This window comes from Hypanus sabinus, chromosome 4 (assembly GCF_030144855.1).
Source record: "Hypanus sabinus isolate sHypSab1 chromosome 4, sHypSab1.hap1, whole genome shotgun sequence".
Classification (NCBI taxonomy): Eukaryota; Metazoa; Chordata; class Chondrichthyes; order Myliobatiformes; family Dasyatidae; genus Hypanus; species Hypanus sabinus.
Window position 1 is genome coordinate 92,133,641 of NC_082709.1, and position 19,832 is coordinate 92,153,472.

A 19,832-nucleotide genomic window follows, 5' to 3' on the forward strand; every position below is an offset into this window, starting at 1 on the left:
TTTGCATGCAAAATTTCAGATTTCTTTGTAGATCTATGACTGCAATGAAACAACCTAGAAATCTGAAATAGTGTTTTCTCTAACTGGAAGTTGAGAAAGATGGGTAGTTTCGGTCTCTTCCCCCCCCCCCCCCCCACACACAATCTCTTTTTCTAATCCTCATTCTCATTACTCTCTGACCCCTTCTCACCTGCCCTTCACCTCCCCTTGATTTCCCTAAAATTGGTGCACCAAGTTTCTTTGGGAGACTAGCTATGACTAGGGGAGCAAAGTAGCTTAGCGGTTAGCATAATGCTTTATCAGCATCAGCAATCAGGGTTCAATTCTCATTGCTGTCTGTAAGAAGTTTGTACATTCTCCCTGTAATTGTGTTGGTTTCCTCCAGGTACTCCAGTTTTCTCCCACATTCCAAAAACATACATGTTAGGGCATAGAGTAAGTTGCGGGCATGCTATGTTGGTGCTGAAAGCATGACATTTGTGGGGTGTGCCAACACGTTCCCAGATCATGTGGATGCAAGTAACATATTTCACTGTATGTTTCAATATTTCAATATACATGTCACAAATAAAATTAATCTTTATAAGCTAAACTTTATATTGGTTAGGACACCTAGCCATTCTCTTTTCTTACCTATCTGTAGAGATGCAAATCCGTGCCAGACACTAGCTTCTCTTTTAACCTGCATAGAAATAGGGGAGAAATTAAGTTTAAGATTAGAAGTTTTCACTTCTTTCACCTCAGATGGTTGAAGAAGTTCAGCATGAGTCCCCAAATCCTAAGGATTTTCTACAGGGGCACAATTGGTAACATCCTGACTGGCTGTAGCACTGCCTGGTATGGGAACTGTACTTACCTCAATTGCAGGACCTTGCAGAGAGTGGTGCAGATAGCCCAGCGCATCTGTTGATGTGAACTTCCCACTATTCAGGATATTTACAGTGACAGCTGCATAAAAAGGGCCTGAAAGATCACTGGGGACCCAAATCACCCCAACCAACCACAAACTGTTCCAGCTGCTACCATCCAGGAAATGGTACGGCAGCATTAAAGCCAGGACCAACAAGCTCCGGGACAGCTTCCACCAGGCCATCAGACTGATTAATTCACCCTGACACAATTATATTTCTAAGCTTTATTGACTGTTCTTTTGTATATCTTACTGTACATACTGTTTATTACAAACTACTATAATTTACACATTCAGACGGAGAGGTAATGTAAAGATTTTTACTCACGTATATGAAGGATGTAAGAAATAAAATCAATTCAATTCAGCTCAATTTCTTTCCGCTTCACATTTGCTTGTGACAAATTGAAACCTGGGTTAAGACGGGGCCCTCTCATTGAAATCTTGCAGAGCATAGGCCCGTCGTGCATGAGCTGTCTTGGTTTCGTTTTTTTTTGCATTACGTGCTGATCCAGTTTATGTTCCTTTCTTGTCTTCACAGCTTTCTGTAATGTAGAACGAATGGGGTGGAGGAATGGTCCCCTCTATTCCACTCAGAATATAACCCACAGCCCCTCTATCAAAGATGCTATAAGGCAGGAGTTTTTCAAGTGTGTAGGTAGAGTGGTGCTTTTGTTTTCTGACTGTTAGCTGCTGGCCTTTGTTGAGTGGGGAATGTCAAAGTAACCAGAGCCTTTAACCATGGGCCTTTTCTCTCAGAGATACAGTTTAACATTAGCTGCTATCAGAGCAGTCCTGTTGACCTTATTGGTAGTGGCAGAATTCAAATGCTTTTCAATTCAGCATCTGCAAAGCACTTGACACAGGATGATACAAACATATACATTAGGAACAGGAATGGCCATATGAGCCCCCCAGGTAAGTCAATAAGACCATGGTTGATATTGCAGCCTCATTTCTGCAAGATTGCTGACTCAAAGAAACTTTTCGTACACCCACTCCTTCATAGAGGTAGAGCACTAAAATAGGCCTTTTGGCCAACCTGTTTTTCTGCCTTGTCCCATTTGCCTGCACCTATACCATGGCCTTCCATACCCCTCCTATCCATGTGCCAAACTTGTCTTAAATGTTGCATTTGAACCCACATCCATCATCTGGCAACTCATTCCACACTCACACCAGTGAAGAACTTTCCCCTCAGGGTCCCCTTAAATATTTCACCTTTCACCCTAAACCTATATGTCTTCTAGTTCTAGTCTTACCCAACGTCAGGGATAAAAGCCTGCATGTATTTACCCTATTTATATCCCTCATAATTTTGTATACCTCATTCTCCCATGTTCCAGGGAATAAACTTACTCAACCTTTGCCTGCAATTCAGACCCTCAGGTCCCATCAATAATTAGCAGTAAATTTTCTTTCAAGCTTATTGATATCTTTCCTTGGTAGGTGACCAGAACTGCACTCAATACTCAGAATTCGGCCTCACCAACATCTTGTACAACTTCACACATAACATCCCTACTCCTGTACACAAAGCCCTGACTTATGAAGACAAATATGCCAAAAACTCTCTTTACAAACCAGATAGTTTGATGCCACTTTTAAGGAATTATTGATCTGTATTCCCTTTGTTCTACTGCACACCTCAGTACCCTAGCATTCACTATATAAGTCCTATTGTGGTTTGTCCTGCCACAGTACAACATCTCACACTTGTCTGCATTAAATTTCATTTGCCATTTTCTCAATTAGTCCAGATCACTTTTCAAGCTTTGATAGCATTCTTCACTATGCCCCAGTCTTAATGTCATCCTCAACTTACTTATCTCTGCGATGTAGTAGTGATTGTATCTAATCTCCTCTGTCAGTGTATTCCAAATATCGTTGGCCCGTGTTAAACAAAACTTATCCCTTTGAATTATTTTTAAATTCCTTCCTAGTCTGTGCCCTCTTATTTTTGATACCAGCAGGCAAAAATATTTTGACCCCCCCCCCCCCATACTATCTATGCTTCTCACAATTTCATATACCTCTTAACCTCCTGTGCACTGGGGAAAAAAAAGTCTAGCTTTTGCAGTTTCTCCACATGATTGAAGTTAAGGATAACTAAATCCTTAGATAAACAAGTTGATCCTGTTGGATTTACCCATACTTCCATTAGACCTGCCTGTTTTGTGTAGTTGCCAAATGGATTGTTGTTGATATTGCCTGAGAATAGTGTGTGGGAGTGCAGACCCTAACTGTGGGATTAAGATGCTATGTGTGTGTAGTTCCTAACTGTGGAAATAGAATGCTGTGTATATGAAGCTCCTAACCCTGGGAATGAGATTGTGCACGTGAATGGGATGCAGTTTGTGGGAATGTGGTAAATCAACTGCAAATTAAGATTTTAATGCAAAGTTCTCCCCTACCCTTCCTGCCTAGGTACTCATTGTTTATTGTTCTGTATCCGATGGGAGTCACAGGGGAACTTCTGACCATATACGCTGCCCTGCCTCACGTTCGAAGGACTGGCTTGTATTCTGTGACCCTTCCAAACAAGTACAATGTCTCCTTCGACTACTACACAGTCCTGATAATGGTCATGATTTCCTACATTCCAAGTAAGTCAATGTATTGTCTCATAGCCTGAGAACTGGAAAGTAAGACTAGACTTGGTAGATCGTCCAGCCAACATAAATGGCTGAATAACCTCTGATGTTATTGATTTCTGTGATTCTCTGATCTGAAGACCTTTCTACAATCAAAATTGGGTTTATTATCACTGACATAGTCATGAACTTTGTTGTTTGGTGGCAGCAGTACAGTGCAACACAGGAAAGAAATACTGTAAGTTACCATAAGAAATATAAAAAATGAAATAATTAAGTAACAAATAAAAGAAAAATAGTGCAGTGGTGTTCATTGTCCATTCAGAAATCAGATGGTGGAGGAAAAGAAGCTGTTCCTAAAATATTGAGTTTGTGCCTTCAGGTGCTGTACCTCTGATGGTAATAGTGAGAAAAGGGCATGTCCTGGATAGTGAGGGTCCCTAAGGCAGATGCCACCGCCTTAAGGCACTGTCTTTTGAAGATGTTCTCAATGGTGGTGAGGCTTGTGTTCATGATGGAGCTGCTGAGTTTACAACACTCTGCAGCTTTTTCTGATCCTCTGGATTGGCGACTCCCAGATCAGAGAGTGATGCAACCTGTTAGAAAACTCTCCACAGTACATTTCTATTGCTAGCTGGATATCAGGTTACAACTATATTGTCAGAGGGTGTAAGTGCCATAAAATAGGTTTTTTGCAGTAACAGATCAGTGCATGAGAAATGGAAATTAACGTAAATTATACATGCCTGTAAAAATAAATACCACATCAATGTATGTTGAGAGAGGTAAAGAAATATTGTCTGAGGTGGTGTGGAAATTTTTCAGGTTGGTTTAAGAACCTGATGGCAGTGGGGAAGAAGCTGTTGTCAAATCTCTCAGATACATATCAGGATTATTCAACACAAGTTGAGTTGTCTTATCTTGGTTCAAAGAAGGGGCTGACCCCCTCATCCCAGTCCCCTGCTATTTTTACATATACACAAAATTTTTCATGCAGTTCCCTTTTGTTTTATGTTTTTTGTAAGTTAATTTCTTGCCGTAAAAAAAAACACATGTTCACCCTCAAAAACAGAAGCTATGAAGTTGACCTGTGCTTCCAGTTATGTGTTGCTTTGAGTCTCTGTTTCATTTCTGCTTTGACCTCTTGTCTTCTGCCTCCAAATCTTCACCTTCCATTTGAGTATATTGAAATCCTCTGGGCTTGATATTTAATTTGATAATTTAAGGTAACCATCCTTATCTACTCCACAAATTTGTTTCAATTTGATGCCCTTTACTTTTCTGTCTCCAGTTTCTGTGTTTTTTTTTATTTCTCCCATGACAATTGGGTCTGCATCTTATGACAGACATATGCAGTTTAAAACAGATTTGTTTACTCACCTTACCTGTATTGACATCGGGTCCTTAACTTGAAACATCACCTGTGTTTCTCAATTCTCTCTTTTTGATGAAAGGTCTCAACCTGAGACAGTTTCTCTTTCCATAGAGAGACACAAGAGACCATGGATGCTGGATTCTGGAGCAACAGTCTGCTGTAGGAGCTCAGTGGGTCCAGCAGCATCTGTGGGAGCAAAGGAGTTATCAATGTTATTGAGGTCAAAACAGAGGAATCAACTCGAAATGTCTGATTCCGTTCCTCCCACAGATGCTGTGTTCCTCCAGTGGATTGTTTGTTGCCTGGCCTGCTGACTGTTTCCAGCATTTTCTATTTTCACTTCATATTTCCAGCACCTACAGGTTTTTACTTCAATTTCTGGCATATTCCTTTCCAAATCATGTTTTAAATGAAGTATATTTATTATTATCAAAGTACATATGTCATCAGAAACTACCCAGGATTCATTTTCTTGCAGGCATTCACAGTAGAACAAAGAAATACGATAGAATGAATGAAAAACTACTTGCACACAAACACTGACAAACAATGTGCAAAAGAAGACTGATTGCTTTTTAAATCAATAGATAAATGGGTAGAGTAATGGATGAATGAATCGATATTTGTAATGTCTTTAAATTTGTGTGATGAAGACAGAATGTCTGTGGAGGGAAAAGTTAAGCAAAAATATTGCTGCGTCCTGTCTAGAAAGTGTGTTCACTCACCCATCTTACTCTTGCTGCCTCAGTTTTTCCCCAGCTCTACTTCCACATGCTTCGCCAGAGGAGGAAGGTCCTGAGCACTGCCGAACACAGCAAGAAGACTGAGTAGTTGCTGCCACCTGCTAGGGAAATGGGCATTGGTTGAAGGGTTTTTCCCTCAGATCGAGAAGATTTCTGTTCCACTGAATTGTCACTGTCTGATGAACTCCAATGTTTTTCATTGGGCCCCTTGGTGACTGGTGTTTGACATAAAGATTCTGTGTTCATTGCACCCAGCCACATGAATTTAGATTGTACTGTCAACGTGTTGGGTCTGGAAGAGGTTGGAGTAGTGATGGAATTCCTATCTGCTTATAATCACAGTCATAAAATATCCTGGGGAGTGCTGTCTATCAGAGTGCGAGTTCTGTGTGCCATCCTCTTCAGTAACATTTTGCCCCAATTGTGTTGCATGGTGTAGCACATTTCCAGAGACTGAAGAGCAATGAATCTCACTCTCAGCCGATATATCGTTGCCGATAACTGGACTCAGAACAACCGCTCATTTGCTGCTCAAACATACTTTATTTTACTTATGCACAAGGAGAACAGTATGGCCTCTGTCACCACGCTCTTCTGAAGCTAGGACAGAAAAATGCTATTCTTATATGTACAGAATTGGCTTATCAGTTACGATATTGACCATTTGGTAAAATATGTATGTTTGAATTCCTTACTTGCAACATCAGTCACCATTCACAATAGAGATGCTAAAAGTCAATAGAAAGTACAAGCTGACAACCAATGATACATGGAAGTTCGTAAAACAATTGTCCCTTAGGTTTTGGGTGTGTTTAGCATCCTTCTATTATTTTCCTAACTCATCTGTCTACAGTACCCCCTGCTGTGTAAGGGGAAGCTATCTTCTTCAAAGAGCATTCCATTAAAGGTCTCTCTTCAGAAGCCCACTTATCTAGTTATTGGCAAAGCGTATCTCATCTGCAGTGAGTAGAGGTGCTCTGGTGGTCTCACTTCAAAGGACTGGGTTGACTATAAGTGCCTCAGCCTATCCTAGCCTGAACATTGTCCTTAACACTTGGCTTACCATATCTCCCACATTTGTAAGTAGAAATCTTGCAGCAGATAACCTGTCAAATGTCAGTGGTGTGGTCCAATCCTTTCTACTGCCAGATACTGTCAAAGAACTGGCAGTGGTTGTTCGTTGTCTATCGCTGTCACTTGCATCAGCATCAGGATAGGATTTGGAGATATCCTAAAAATGAAATGGTCACAATAGAAGCCTGCCAGAGCTCTGCACTGTTGCACAGATAAGCAAGCAGTAGCACACAATCCTGCTGCTCGTTGACTCAAGCCTGGTTGAGTTGTCAGTTCAGGTTGGATGCAGATGCTGGAATCTGGAGCAACAAACAATCCACTGGAGGAACAGTGCGCCAAGCAGTATCTGTGGTAGGAAAGGAATTGGCCACGCTTCTGGTCCTAACTCCGAAGCTTCAGTAGTTCCTTTTCTCCCTTCAGATGCTGCTTAGCCCACTGAGTTCCTCCAGTAGATTCTTTGGTGCTTCAGGTTGGATGCGTACCTGGAATCATCATGTGACCTCCTGCTCACTGCTCCCTGACCATTCAACACAACTGCATATAGTGGTGAAACATCTCTCTCCACCAAGAAGCACCAAGCCTCTTTATTCCCCAGTGGATATTCTTGACCACCTGATATTTTTATAACAGCCAGTATTCAGTGGAAAATTTTTAAATTCCTATTGTTTATATTCTCGTGAAGATTTTCATTTCATAGGACTTCAGAGTAAACCTGAAAAGTTAGCAGCCCTAGGCTGTGTATCACTGGCCATAGTTTATATTTTACTTACTTACTAAAGCCCATCGCCCCTACTGGGGCATAAGCCATGGACAGCAGCTTGCCAAAGTCCTCTGTCCTGGGCCAGTCCTTCAAGTTATCCCCAAGCGTTCGGCTAAGGTCCTTTCTCACCCAGGGATGAGGTCCCCAGAGCCTTTGGAGTGCTTTTGTTGCTCTGGGTTTTTACAGGATAGGGTTGCTAACCCCATGCTGAATCCTTCTCATTTTGCATCGGGGTTGGGACTGTCCATGGCAGCATTATCATACTCTTTCTTTGTAGGAGCCTTATTCAGATTCTCCATTGTTTTCTGTTCCCTTCGGCCTTTTTCCCATTTCCCAGCAGCAGGCAAATGTTGAAAATATAATTCCTTTACACCCTACTTTGATGTCAGAGTTGAAGAAACACAGCAACATGCAACTAGTTTAGAGGAACCCAGTTTGGTCGATATTTTCTCTAGCAGTGTTGACCAACCCAGATGTTAAATGCTCAGTTTACATTCAGACTGCACTGCTAATTCCTCCCCAGGTTTTTTAAGCAACTCCCAAGGGCTCTAATCTGTTAATAAAATTTTTAACTAAAGGTCTATGAACTAGGCTGGTTCAGCCCTTGCTACACAGACTCTCAGTTCTTTTGTATGTTCTGGATTTTTTTTTGTAATTAACAATATTTAAACTCTTAGGCATTTCAAAAATTTTGCATGGGTGTATTTGTAATGAAATTTTTTTGCAAGCATATCTTGGTAGTTGTGTGGGGCAGGGGTTGGGGTGTAACAAACAGGATTTTGTGACTACTGAAAATTATCCACCTATTTGTAAATCATTTATGAAATTAGCATGATTTTCATTAATGCACATTATGTTTTCCTAAACTAATGTCCCTATTGAAAAGTGCATGTTTTGCAGTCCAGTTGCCAAGCCCTGCAGATGAAGATGCACCTGGGAGCAGGACATCTTTGCTTTAATGTGCACTCACTGGCCACTTTATCTGGTACACTTGTATACCTGCAAATATCTAATCAACCAATCATGTGGCAACAACTCAATGCATAAAAGTATGTAGACATAGTCAAGAGGTTCATTTGTTGTTCAGAAAAATGTGATCTAAGTGACTTTGGCTGTGGAATGACTGTTGGTGCCATATGATCTCAGAAACTGCTGATCTCTTGGGATTTTCAAGCACGACAGTCCAGTTTGCAAAGAATGGTATGAAAGACAAAGAAAATATCCAATTCTGTGAGCAAAAATGCCTTTTTAATTAGTGAGCTCAGAGGAGAATGGCCAGACAGGTTCAAGCTGACAGAAAGGCGACAGTAATTCAAATAACTGCGCGTTACAACAGTAGTGTGCAGAAGAGCGTCTCTGAATGCAACACGTCAAACCTGAGCTACAGCAACAAAAAACCACACTGGATTCCACTCCTGTACCTAATAAAGTGGCCTCTGAGTTTTTTTTTTAATTGTCTAGCTGACAAAATTGTAGATTAGATCCAGAGTTTAAAGGAAATTTTCTTGCATGATATTGCAGATACAGATCAGGTCAAAGGTCCGTGTTAATAAACTTGTGAAATAGCAACATCACAGACTGTTCTTCATAGGGAAAGAGTTTTGTTGAAATGTCATTTCGTCGTGTCTAAGTTCATTCCACTTGCCCATGTTAATTCCTCTAAACTTCTTCCCATGGACCAGTCCAAGTGTCCTCTAAGTGTTATACCTCTCTCTGCACAATTCTGGCAGCTCATTCCACATACCTGCCACCATGAAGAAGTTGCCCCTCACACCTTAAACCTATTTCCACTGGTGTTTGATTCGCTTTCCATGGGGAAAAAGATCATGTGCAGTGTGCATTCACCCTATCTGTGCCCATCTATAAGGTCACCCCTTGGGTTTTCTACATTGTAAGGAATTAAACTGTGATGACTCAGGCCCTCGAGTCCCAGTAACATTCCTTTCTTGATGAACCTGCTCCTAGCTTATGGTCTAATGCGAGTGAATGACCTGTTGATGTTTGTCCTTCTGTCATGAATAAAGTTGGCCTTTTGTTGGGAGAAGTAAAATCTTGGCTGACGTGAGAAGTAGAATTTAACACTGCCAGGGTAAAGCATTGTGCTTAATTGAGCCTAGAACAGAATAGCCCCTTGGGCCCATGATGTTGTGCTGACCTTCACTTCTACATAGCCCTCCATTGTTCTATCACCCATGTACCTATCTAAGAGTCTCTTAAATGGCCCTAATGTGTCTGCTTCCACTGCCAGCCATGCACCTACCAGTCTACATCCCCTTATACCAATCACCTGAAAATTATTCTCTCTCCCCCCCCCCCCCCCAATACTGCCTTGGGATAAAGTCTCCAGCTATCTAGTTGATCTGTGCCTCTTGTCATCATGTACACCTCTGTCTTCTCTCCTCTCATTGATCTGCTCCAAAGAATTGTACTGATTAATCCATTTTAAGCATCCACTCACTGACCCTAGCTGTATAATTGTATAATCTGTGAGGACCTGTGGGTGCAGCTGTTATCAATAGAAAATGAATGGGGACCTGATTTAAAGAAAGTTTGTGAAGCAGGATATCAGGGTAGGAATCCCCAGATAAATTCCAAAGATTGATGGGAAAAGAATTTCCTGAGGAGACCAAAGGAGGTTAAAAATTCAGATTACACCCATGGGACCAAGTAACCTACTCACATCCTGACTGGCTGTAGCACTGCCTGGTAGGGGAACTGTACTTCTCTCAAAGGCAGGACTTGCAGAGAGTGATGCAAACAGCCCAGCACATGTGGATGTGAACATCCCACTATTCAGGACATTTACAGCGACAGGTGCATAAAAAGGGCGTGAAGATCACTGGGTCCCCAAGTCACCCCAACCAACCACAATCTATTCCAGCTGCTACCATCGGAAATGGTAACCGAAGCATTAAAGCCAGGACCAACAGGCTCTGAGACAATTTTTTCCACCAGGCCATCAGACTGATTAATTTACGCTGGCACAATTGTATTTCTAAAGCTATATTGACTTCTATTATACATCTTACTGTACATAATGTTCATTACAAATTACTATAATTTGCACATTCAGAGACATTACAATAAGATTCCTCCTGTATGTGAAGGATGTAAGATATAAAGTCAAAGTCAAACCACCATATCTTCATAATGAGAGAAGAAACCAGACTACCCAGTCACACAGAAAACATTCAAACTTACAGAAAGCAGTGGGAATTGAACTTGGATCACTGGTGCTATAATAGTGTTGCGTTACCATGCCGCCCAGTTCTTGTGGATGTAAAGTGCCATTTTCACAACTGTTGTGTGAGGAGCGATGAGAGTAGGTCAGGCTTTTGAATTGGACAAACATTAGGTTCTGTGGACCACTCTGTAATGTAATGCCTGAGAATATCCCACACTCAGGGCCCCAGTGCTTTAGCAAAGCCTTTCGGTATACATTGGAGGTCTTCAGAGTCTGCTGCAATGTCATCTACAAACAAGCTGCATGATAGTGGTGGTGCTGACCTCGTTCTTGGCCCTGAACCAGTTGAGGCTGGAAAGCCTACAGTCTATTCTACACAAGAATGGGATTCCTGTGACAGGTCTTAGCCAATGAATTGAAGGGTGGCAGCAATAGTGACAGAAATTGGGTGAGTGTAATGATGCAGCCCAGTTTGACTCCTGTCATGACAATGAAGGATTCTGATTCAGTGCCACTATTACTGAGCACTGGCTAACGTGCCATCATGCAGTCGCCTCAGTGTTTGTAGGTACAAAGTCATGTCTCGATAGAATACGCCAGAGAGCTAGGTAGTCTATCAGATATCCTTTGTCAAATCTATGAAAGGGTTGTCTTCACTGCAATTTTTTCTGTAATTTGTATCTCTGATTCCTCTAAATTGGTGGAAATCACACTGTGATTCAGGGAGTACTTCTTCAGATGGCAGAAGGAGTCAGTTGACAAGGATACATGCAAACATTTTGCCTCTTGTTGAAATCTGACATGTTTCCCTTCTTGAATGTCACTATTAGGGCATCCTTGAGTTCTGAGGGCAGTTGTTATTTTCCCCAGACCTTCTAGGACAGGGCATACATGCGGTGCATGTGTGTTGATCCACTTCCCTTAAGGATCTCTGCTGGGATCTCCTCAGGAGCCATGTTTTTTTTTTGTTTTTGAGGCTCCTGATGGCATCATGGACCACTTTTATACTGGGAGGTTCCCTCACATCTTCTCTCAGGTCTCTAGAAGATTTGTTTAGTAACCTCTGGTTCAGCAGTGCTATCACAGTTAAGAAGTTCTTGAAAGAGTTCTCTCCATCGATTGTTGATATCATTCCAATTCCTTAGCAATTCCATAGACTCTGGTGGCACTGAAGAAGTCTCTCATGTTACCAGTCTGCCTGTCTCTGGATTTCCATGGCTTTCTCAGTCCACCAAGAATTTTATAGCTCCCTCAACATGTGCTGAACATTTACCTTGGCTCTGGAGTAAGCTTCTCCTTTGGCCTTGCTGCTGGTGTAATTCTTCTGGACACAAAATGCTTCCCTTTTCTTAGAGATAAATTGTTCTATCTTCATGTCATTATCACACCAGTCCTGGTGTTTTCTCCACTTGTACCCTAGGATGTTTTTGCAGATATCAAGGATGCTGGACTTAAGCAGACCCCAGTGTTTTTCAGTATTCTCCAGATTTTCTTGTTGGAGGTTTTCTCCAAATGTGCCCTGAAGGTGGTGTTGGGTGGCAATGTCAAGCAAGCACTGAAGTTTTAGTCTTGGCCTAGTCTGCTTCTTATGAACTCTGCTCTGTTTCATGAATCTGATCAATGTGGTGGAGAGTATCAGGAGATGATCTGTCCAGCAGTCATCTGTGCCAATTGTGGCACTAATAATATTCATATCACAGTCCTTTGAGATAGGAATCATGGTCCCTATCTCAGACAGTGTCATAGACAATGAGATGCCACTGTTTTGATTGAGGGTTCTGCCAAGATGCCTTGAATTTGTTTTTCATGTGGAACAGTGTGTTTCTGATGATAAGATTGTGTTCAACTCATATGGTGAGAAGTTCTCCATTTGTGTTGATGTTGTCAATGCCTTCCTTTCCTATGGCACCCTTCCAAAGGCTGAAGTCCCCAAGATAATGATCTTATTTACAATGCTCAACAGTGTTACATCTAGGCAAGAGTAGAGGCTTCTTTTTCATACTAATGTACATCCAGAGTTGGTAAGTAAGCACTCAGAATAGTTGTCATCTCATTGTTGGCAAGCATAAAACGAATTTTCATGATCAAGTGCAATGATCCCCACAGGAAGTTCAGAGAGTTGACTGGCATACTGATTCTTTATTGCAAATCCAACACCATGGATCCTGGGCTTGTCAGCTGCCTACTCTTTCCAGAAGAAGGTGTAACCAGCCTTCTCCTTCAGTTGCCTTTCATGTGCAGATAGTTTTCAGAAAGAGCAGTTAGATGAATCAGATATCTCCTCAGTTCTTTAGTGATAATCATAGTTTTCCTCTCTGGTCAATCACTGGTTGCACTATCCATCAGAGTGTGCACATATTAGGCTCCAAAGGTCCTGTTTCTTTGTTTTTGACCGTATGTGGTGATCCATCTGGACACAGTAATCCTATCAGGAGGTTTCGAGTCAGATATCTTCTCTGAGTGGGGTGAGCAGAGTCGATCCTAAATAGGACTGCTCAGTCATGGATGCATTTGCCTCAGTTAAAAGCCCATTGACCAAATCAAACACCTACCACCTAATGTGCTAGCTTCCAGACCTCACAATCATTGTCGTTGGGTCGCATCTGGAATTTCCAGTTAGTGGACAATTTCCCTCCATGCCACTCTGACATATTGGGAAATCGTACTCGGCACGTTACAGCAGTGGTTTGCCTTTGCCTTCAGCCGGGTGAATTTAAAGAGATCACCATCTCTTGCAGTGGATGACCAGGACATCTAAGTGCCTTGCCGTGCTCTTAGCGCTCCATAACCACCTGCTGGCCTGCCTTCTTGACCATTTGACCATTAATCGGTCTCCTCTGCTCAATCAGCTAGGGCCAGTCTTCACACGCTGGGATAGGCAGATCCCCTACCTCACCGAGGGTCAAAGACTCATCAGCTACCCTCACCTGGTTTGGCCCGTCTGCCAAGATGGTTTACCAGGGTGTGGCTGCTGCGCATGTTAAAACTACTTGGAGTCACAGGTGAGAGCTGAGCACCAGCTGGAGACCAAAAGGTGGATGAGCTGCCCTGAAAAAAGGCACAGCAGGCCCCCATCAAAGGTGCTACCCCTCCATAGACACCCCATACACCCCGTCACAATCATAGAACTTAAAAATCTACCCTTCAGCCCACAATGTTGTGCCGACCATGTAACCTACTCTAGAAACTGCCTAGAATTTCCCTACCACATAGCCCTCTATTTTTCTAAGCTCCATGCATGTAAGAGTCTATTGTATCCAACTCAACCACCTTCACCAGTAGTGCATTCCACACACCACTCTCTATGTGAAAAACTTGCCTCTGACATCCCCTTGTACCTACTTCCAAGCACCTTAAAACTATGCCCCCTCGTGTTAGCCATTTAAGCTCTGGGAAAAAGCCTCTGCTTATCCACATGATCAATGCCTCTCATCAAGTCACCTCTCATTCTTTGTCACTTCAAGAAGAAGAGGTCAAGTTCACTCAATTTATTCTCATAAAGCATGCTCCCCAATCCAGGCAACATCCTTGTAAATCCTGCTCCCTTCACCATTTACTGATTGCAATGGGACTTAATCCATGTTAGGGTGGGTTTCCTTACTGGAGGGTGCATGTGCATGACTTTGTTTAATGTGGAGAGGCTGATTCATGGCCTGATAGAGGTGTATAAGACAATAAGAGGCATAGATAGACTAGACAATCAGCGTCATTTTCCTAGGGTGGGCATGGCCAATACAAGAGGGCATAATTCTAAGGTAATTGGAGGAAAGTATCAGAATAAACAGGATAGACAGAGCAGAATCAGAAGATATTGTGTATTTGGATTTTCAGAAGGCCTTTGACTAGGTGCCACAGATGAGGCTGCTTAACAAATTAAAAGCCCATGGTATTACAAGAAAGATACCAGATGGATAGAGTGTATTTTTGTTTAGCAGGAGGCAAAGAGTGGCAATAAAGGGAGCCTTTTCTGGTTGGCTGCCACTGACTTGTAGTGTTCTACAAGGGTCTGTGTTGGGACAGATTCTTTTTACACTATAGTATATCAATGATTTGGATGATGGAATTGATAGCTTTGTGACTAAGTTTGTGGAAAATACAAAGATAAGTGGAGGGGGCAGGTAGTTTTGATGAAGTAGAGTGGCTACAGAAGGGACTTAGACAGATTAAGAGAATGGGCAAAGAAGTGGCAGATAGAATATAATGTTGGGAAATGTATGATCATGCACTTTGGTAGAAGAAATAAAAGCGTAGACTATTTTCTAAATGAAGAGAAAATTCAAAAATTTGAGGCACAAAAGGTCTTGGGAGTCCTTGTGCAGGATTCCCTAAAGGTTTATTTGCACATTGAGTCTGTTGAGGAAGGCAAATGCAATGTTAGCATTCATTTTAAGAGAACTAGAATATAAAAGCCAGGATGTAATGTTGAGGCTTTATAAATCACAAGTGAGATCTCATTTGGAGTATTGAGAGCAGTTTTGGGCCCTTATCGAAGAAAGGATGTGCAGACATTGTAAAAGATTTAAAGGAGGTTCACAAAAATGATTACGGAATTAAAGGTACATGGAGCTTAGGAAAATAGAGGGCTATGGGTAAGCCTAGTAATTTCTAAGGTAGGGACATGTTCGGCACAACTTCGTGGGCTGAAGGGCCTGTATTGTGCTGTAGGTTTTCTATGTTTTTCTATGAAAGGTTTGATGGTTGTGGGCCTATGATTACTGGAATTTGGAAGAACGAGTGGGGATCTCATTGAAACCTATAAAATGTTGAAAGGCCTCAATAGGGTGGATGCGGAGAGGATGTTTCCTCGGGTGAGGGAATCTTAAGACCAGAGAACACAGCTTCAGAATAGAAGGACATCTATTTAGAATGGAGATAAGGGGGAATTTCTATAGCCAGAGGGTGGTGAATCTGTGGAATTTGTATCACAAGTGGCTGTGGAGGCCAAGTCATTGGGTGTATTTAAGGCAAAGGTTGATAGGCTCTTGATTAGTCAGGACATGAAGAGATATGGAGGAGAAAGCAGGAGATTGGAGTTGAGATGAAAATGGATTAGCCATGTTGAAATGGTAGAGTGGACTTAATGGGCCAAATGGCCTAATTCTGCTCCTATATCTTATGGTCTTATGGAATGTCCAGGAGTAGTGGTAAAGGCAGATACATTAGGAATTTTTAAGAAATGTAGGGCTCCAATGTTGCAGCAAGAAGAGAGTATGGTCTGGATGGTGGGGGTTCTTGATGAAGGATGCTGCCTTCTTCTGGCAGTGCTCCTTGTAGATGTGCTCAATAATGGGACGCTCTAGGCGGTATCCACTATTTTTATAGCCATTTCCATTCTAGGGTGTTTATGTTTCCATATCAGGCTGTGATGCAACCAGTCAGGATACTCTCTACTGTGCATCTATTAAAGTTTGTTAAAATTTTAGATGGCATACTTAATCTGAGCAAACTTCAGAGAAAAGAGAGGCACGGCTTCATAATGGCACTTACATGCAAGTCCCAGGACAGATCCTCTGCAATGATAAGACCAAGGAATTTAATTTCCTGACCCTCTCCACCTCTGATCCCCTGATGAGGACTGGCTCATGGACCTCTGGTTTCTTCCTCCATAGTCAGTAATCAGCTCACTGATATTGAGTGAGAGGTGGTTGTTGTAGCGCAATTCAGCCAGATTTTCAATCGCTCTCCCATATGCTGATTTGTCACCACCTTTGATTTGGCCAAAAACAGTGACCATCTCCTCACCAGTCAGTTTTCCATTGTCCAGTTGGAAGTGGAAATATTTTGCAATGGTTGAATAGTATTCAATCCCATTTACCACATCGCAGCAAATGAAGCCGCTTACCATTTACCATTTACCTGCCCTATTCAGAGCAGTGGGCAGAAATGACATAGTGCTGCCACTGCCCTGCAAATTTCACGATGCTTTGTTTTAATTAACAGTTGCATCCCCCAGTCCACACCAGGTCTAAGTCAACTGCTGGCTTCACCCAAGGCCACTAACCCACATGGAGGGTGACAGGCACTACAGCTGGGGAAATGCACAGGAAGAGCTCTGGAGTTGTGGTGCTTCTTGGACTGTGTTGGTCATTGGCACGTGATGCTCTTCACGTTATGTTTCGATGTACATGTGACAAAAAGCAATGTTTTTTACTATTTAGAGATACAGCCTGGTAACAGACCCTTCTATCCAACGAGCCCACACCACATTCATTTTACCTACCTACTAACCACTACATCTTGGAAATATACGAAGATACCAGAGCACCCAGCGGTAGCCCATGCGGTCACAGACAGAACAGACGGTGGCAGAATTGAACCTAGGGCGCAGTCACTGTAATAGTGGTACACTAATCACTATACTACCGTGGTGCCGCAGATCTTCACCTTTGGATACAGGCAGGGGCACAGAGGGGCTGGAGAAGGAAGCTGGAAAATGCATTGAGCTGTGTGTGGGTGAATTAATTAATTCCAGTTTTTTTTTTGTGTTGCTCAAAATTAAAACCTGTGTGGATGAGTGTGTGCCCACAAAGACTTACTGTATATTCCCAAACCAAAAGCCATGGATGAACCAGGAGGTACATCGTCTGCTGAAGGCTAGATATGTGGCATTCAAGTCTGGCGACCCAGGCCTGTACCAGAAAACTAGGTATGATTTTCAGAGGGCTATTTCAAGGGCGAAGAAACAATTTCAAATTAGGTTGGAGGTGATATCAAATGCATGGCAACTCTGGCAGGATCTGCAAAACATTACTTCCTACAAAGTGAAACCCAATAGCAAGAATAGCAGTGATGCTTCACTACCAGATGAACTCAATGCCTTCTATGTCCACTTTGAAAGGGAGAATATAATTACAGCTGTGAATATCCCTGCTGCATCTGATAACCCTGTGATCTCTGTCTCAGTGGATGATGTTAGGCTATCTTTAAAGAGAGTGAACCCTCACAAGGCGGAGGGTCCCAGTGGAGTACCTGGTAAGGCTCTGAAACTTATGCCAACCAACTGGCAGAAGTATTCAAGGACATTTTCAACCTCTCACTGATATGGGTGGAAGTTCCCACTTGCTTCAAAAAGGCAACAATTATACCAGTGCCTAAGAACAATAACGTGGGCTGCCTTAATGACTATCACCCAGTTGTGCTCACATCTACAGTGATGAAATGCTTTGAGAGGTTGGTCATGACTAGACTGAACTCCTTCCTCAGCAATTTGCCTGTCACCACAATAGGTCAACAGCAGATGCAATCTCAATAGCTCTTCACACGGCTTTAGACCACCTGGGCAATACTGACACCTATGTCAGGATGCTGTTCATTGACTATAGCTCAGCATTTAACACCATTGTTCCTATAACCCTGATTGAGAAGTTGCAGAACCTGGGCCTCTGTACCTCCCTCTGCAATTGGATCCTCTACTTCCTCACTGAAAGACCACAGTCTGTGCAGATTGGTGATAACATACTCTCCTCACTGATGATCATCACTGACACACCTCAGGGGTGTGTGCTTAGCCCACTGCTCGACTCTCCGTATACATACGACTGTGTGTCTAGGCATAGCTCAAATACCATATATAAATTTGCTGATGCTACAACCATTGTTGGTAAAATCTCAGGTGGTGACGAGAGGACGTACAGGAGTGAGATATGCCAACTAGTGTAATGGTGTTGCAGCAACAACCTGGCACTCAACGTCAGTAAGATGAAAGAGTTGATTGTGGACTTCAGGAAGGGTAAGATGAAGGAACACATACCAATCCTCATAGAGAGATCGGAAGTGGAGAGAGTGAGCAGTTTCAAGTTCCTGGGTGTGAAAATCTCTAAGGACAACCTGGTCCCAATATATTGATGCAGTTATAAAGAAGACAAGACAGTAGCTATGCTCCATTAGGAGTTTGAAGAGATAAGTCAACAAAAGCACTCAAAATACTTCTATAGTTGTACTGTGGAGAGCATTCTGACAGGCTGCATCACTGTCTGGTACGGGGGGTGGGGGGGTGGTGGTGGCTACTGCACGGGATCAAAAGAAGATGCAGAGGGTCATAAATTTAGTCAGCTCCATCTTGGGTACCAGCCTACAAAGTACCCAAGAATCTTTAGGCAGTGATGTCTCAGAAAGGCAGTGCGCATTATTAAGAACCTTCAGCACCCAGGGCATGCCTTTTTCTCACTGTTACCATCAGGTAGGAGGCACAGAAGCCTGAAGGCACACACTCGCTTCTTCCCCTCTGCCATCCCATTCCTAACGAGACATTGAACCCTTGAACTTTTTAAAATATATATAATTTCTGTTTTTGCATGATTGAAATCCTGTCTGCCCACTACCTTGGACCCCAATTAATTTGCCTATCACACCAACAGGTCAACAGAGGATGCCATCTCCACGGTACTTCACTCTGCCCTGACCCACCTGGACAGCCCAACTCTTATGTCAGAATGCTGTTCATTGACTTTAGTTTGGCATTCAATACTGCGATTCCCCTCCAAGCTGATCGTCAAACTTCACCAGCTTGGTATCAGCTCATCCCTCTGCAATTGGGCCTTGGACTTTCTGACTAACAGACCCCAATCTGTTAAGTTAGACAACCTCTCCTCCTCCACTCTCATCCTGAGCACTGGCTGTGTGCTGAGCCCTCTTCTGTACTCCCTTTTCACCTGTGACTGAGTTCCCGTACATGGATCTAACTCCATAATCAAGCTCGCAGACAACACCACGGTGGTTGGCCTGATCAGAGGGGATGACGAGACAGCCTACAGGGATGAGTTCCAGCACCTGGCCACATGATGTGCCGACTACAACCTGGCCCTTAACACCCAGAAGACCAAGGAGATCATTGTGGACTTCAGGCATGCTAGGAGCCACATTCACATCCCCATCTATATCAATGCTCACTGCATTTCATTGGCTTTGTACTTGTACTCGGCACAATGACAATAAAGTTGAATCTAATCTATTAAATATACATAAACTGTAATTTATTTATTCTTCTATATTATAGAAACATAGAAAACCTACAGCATAATACAGGCCCTTCAGCCTACAAAGTTCTGCCGAACATGTCCCTACCTTAGAAATTACTAGGCTTACCCATAGCCCAAACACGAGGAAATCTGCAGATGCTGGAAATTCAAACAACACACACAAAATGCTGATGGAACACAGCAGGCCAGGCAGCATCTATAGAGAGAAGAACTG

General features: G+C 42.6%; 1 protein-coding gene across 3 annotated transcripts in view; it reads left to right on the forward strand.

The window, feature by feature from the left end:
• The window catches only part of hacd2 (3-hydroxyacyl-CoA dehydratase 2), a 71,879-nt gene extending 52,342 nt beyond the window's left edge, over positions 1-19,537 (forward strand). For 2 of the 3 annotated variants that reach the window (XM_059967662.1, XM_059967664.1), the window contains exons 6-7: positions 3,338-3,516; positions 5,628-9,027. In XM_059967662.1, coding sequence (XP_059823645.1) covers positions 3,338-3,516; positions 5,628-5,710 — 262 coding nt within the window. In that variant the 3' untranslated portion in view covers positions 5,711-9,027. Of the gene's footprint in view, positions 1-3,337; positions 3,517-5,627; positions 9,028-18,997 lie in introns of those variants that run through there. The other variant, XM_059967663.1, reaches the window with a different exon arrangement.
• The last annotated feature ends 295 nt before the right edge of the window (positions 19,538-19,832 follow it).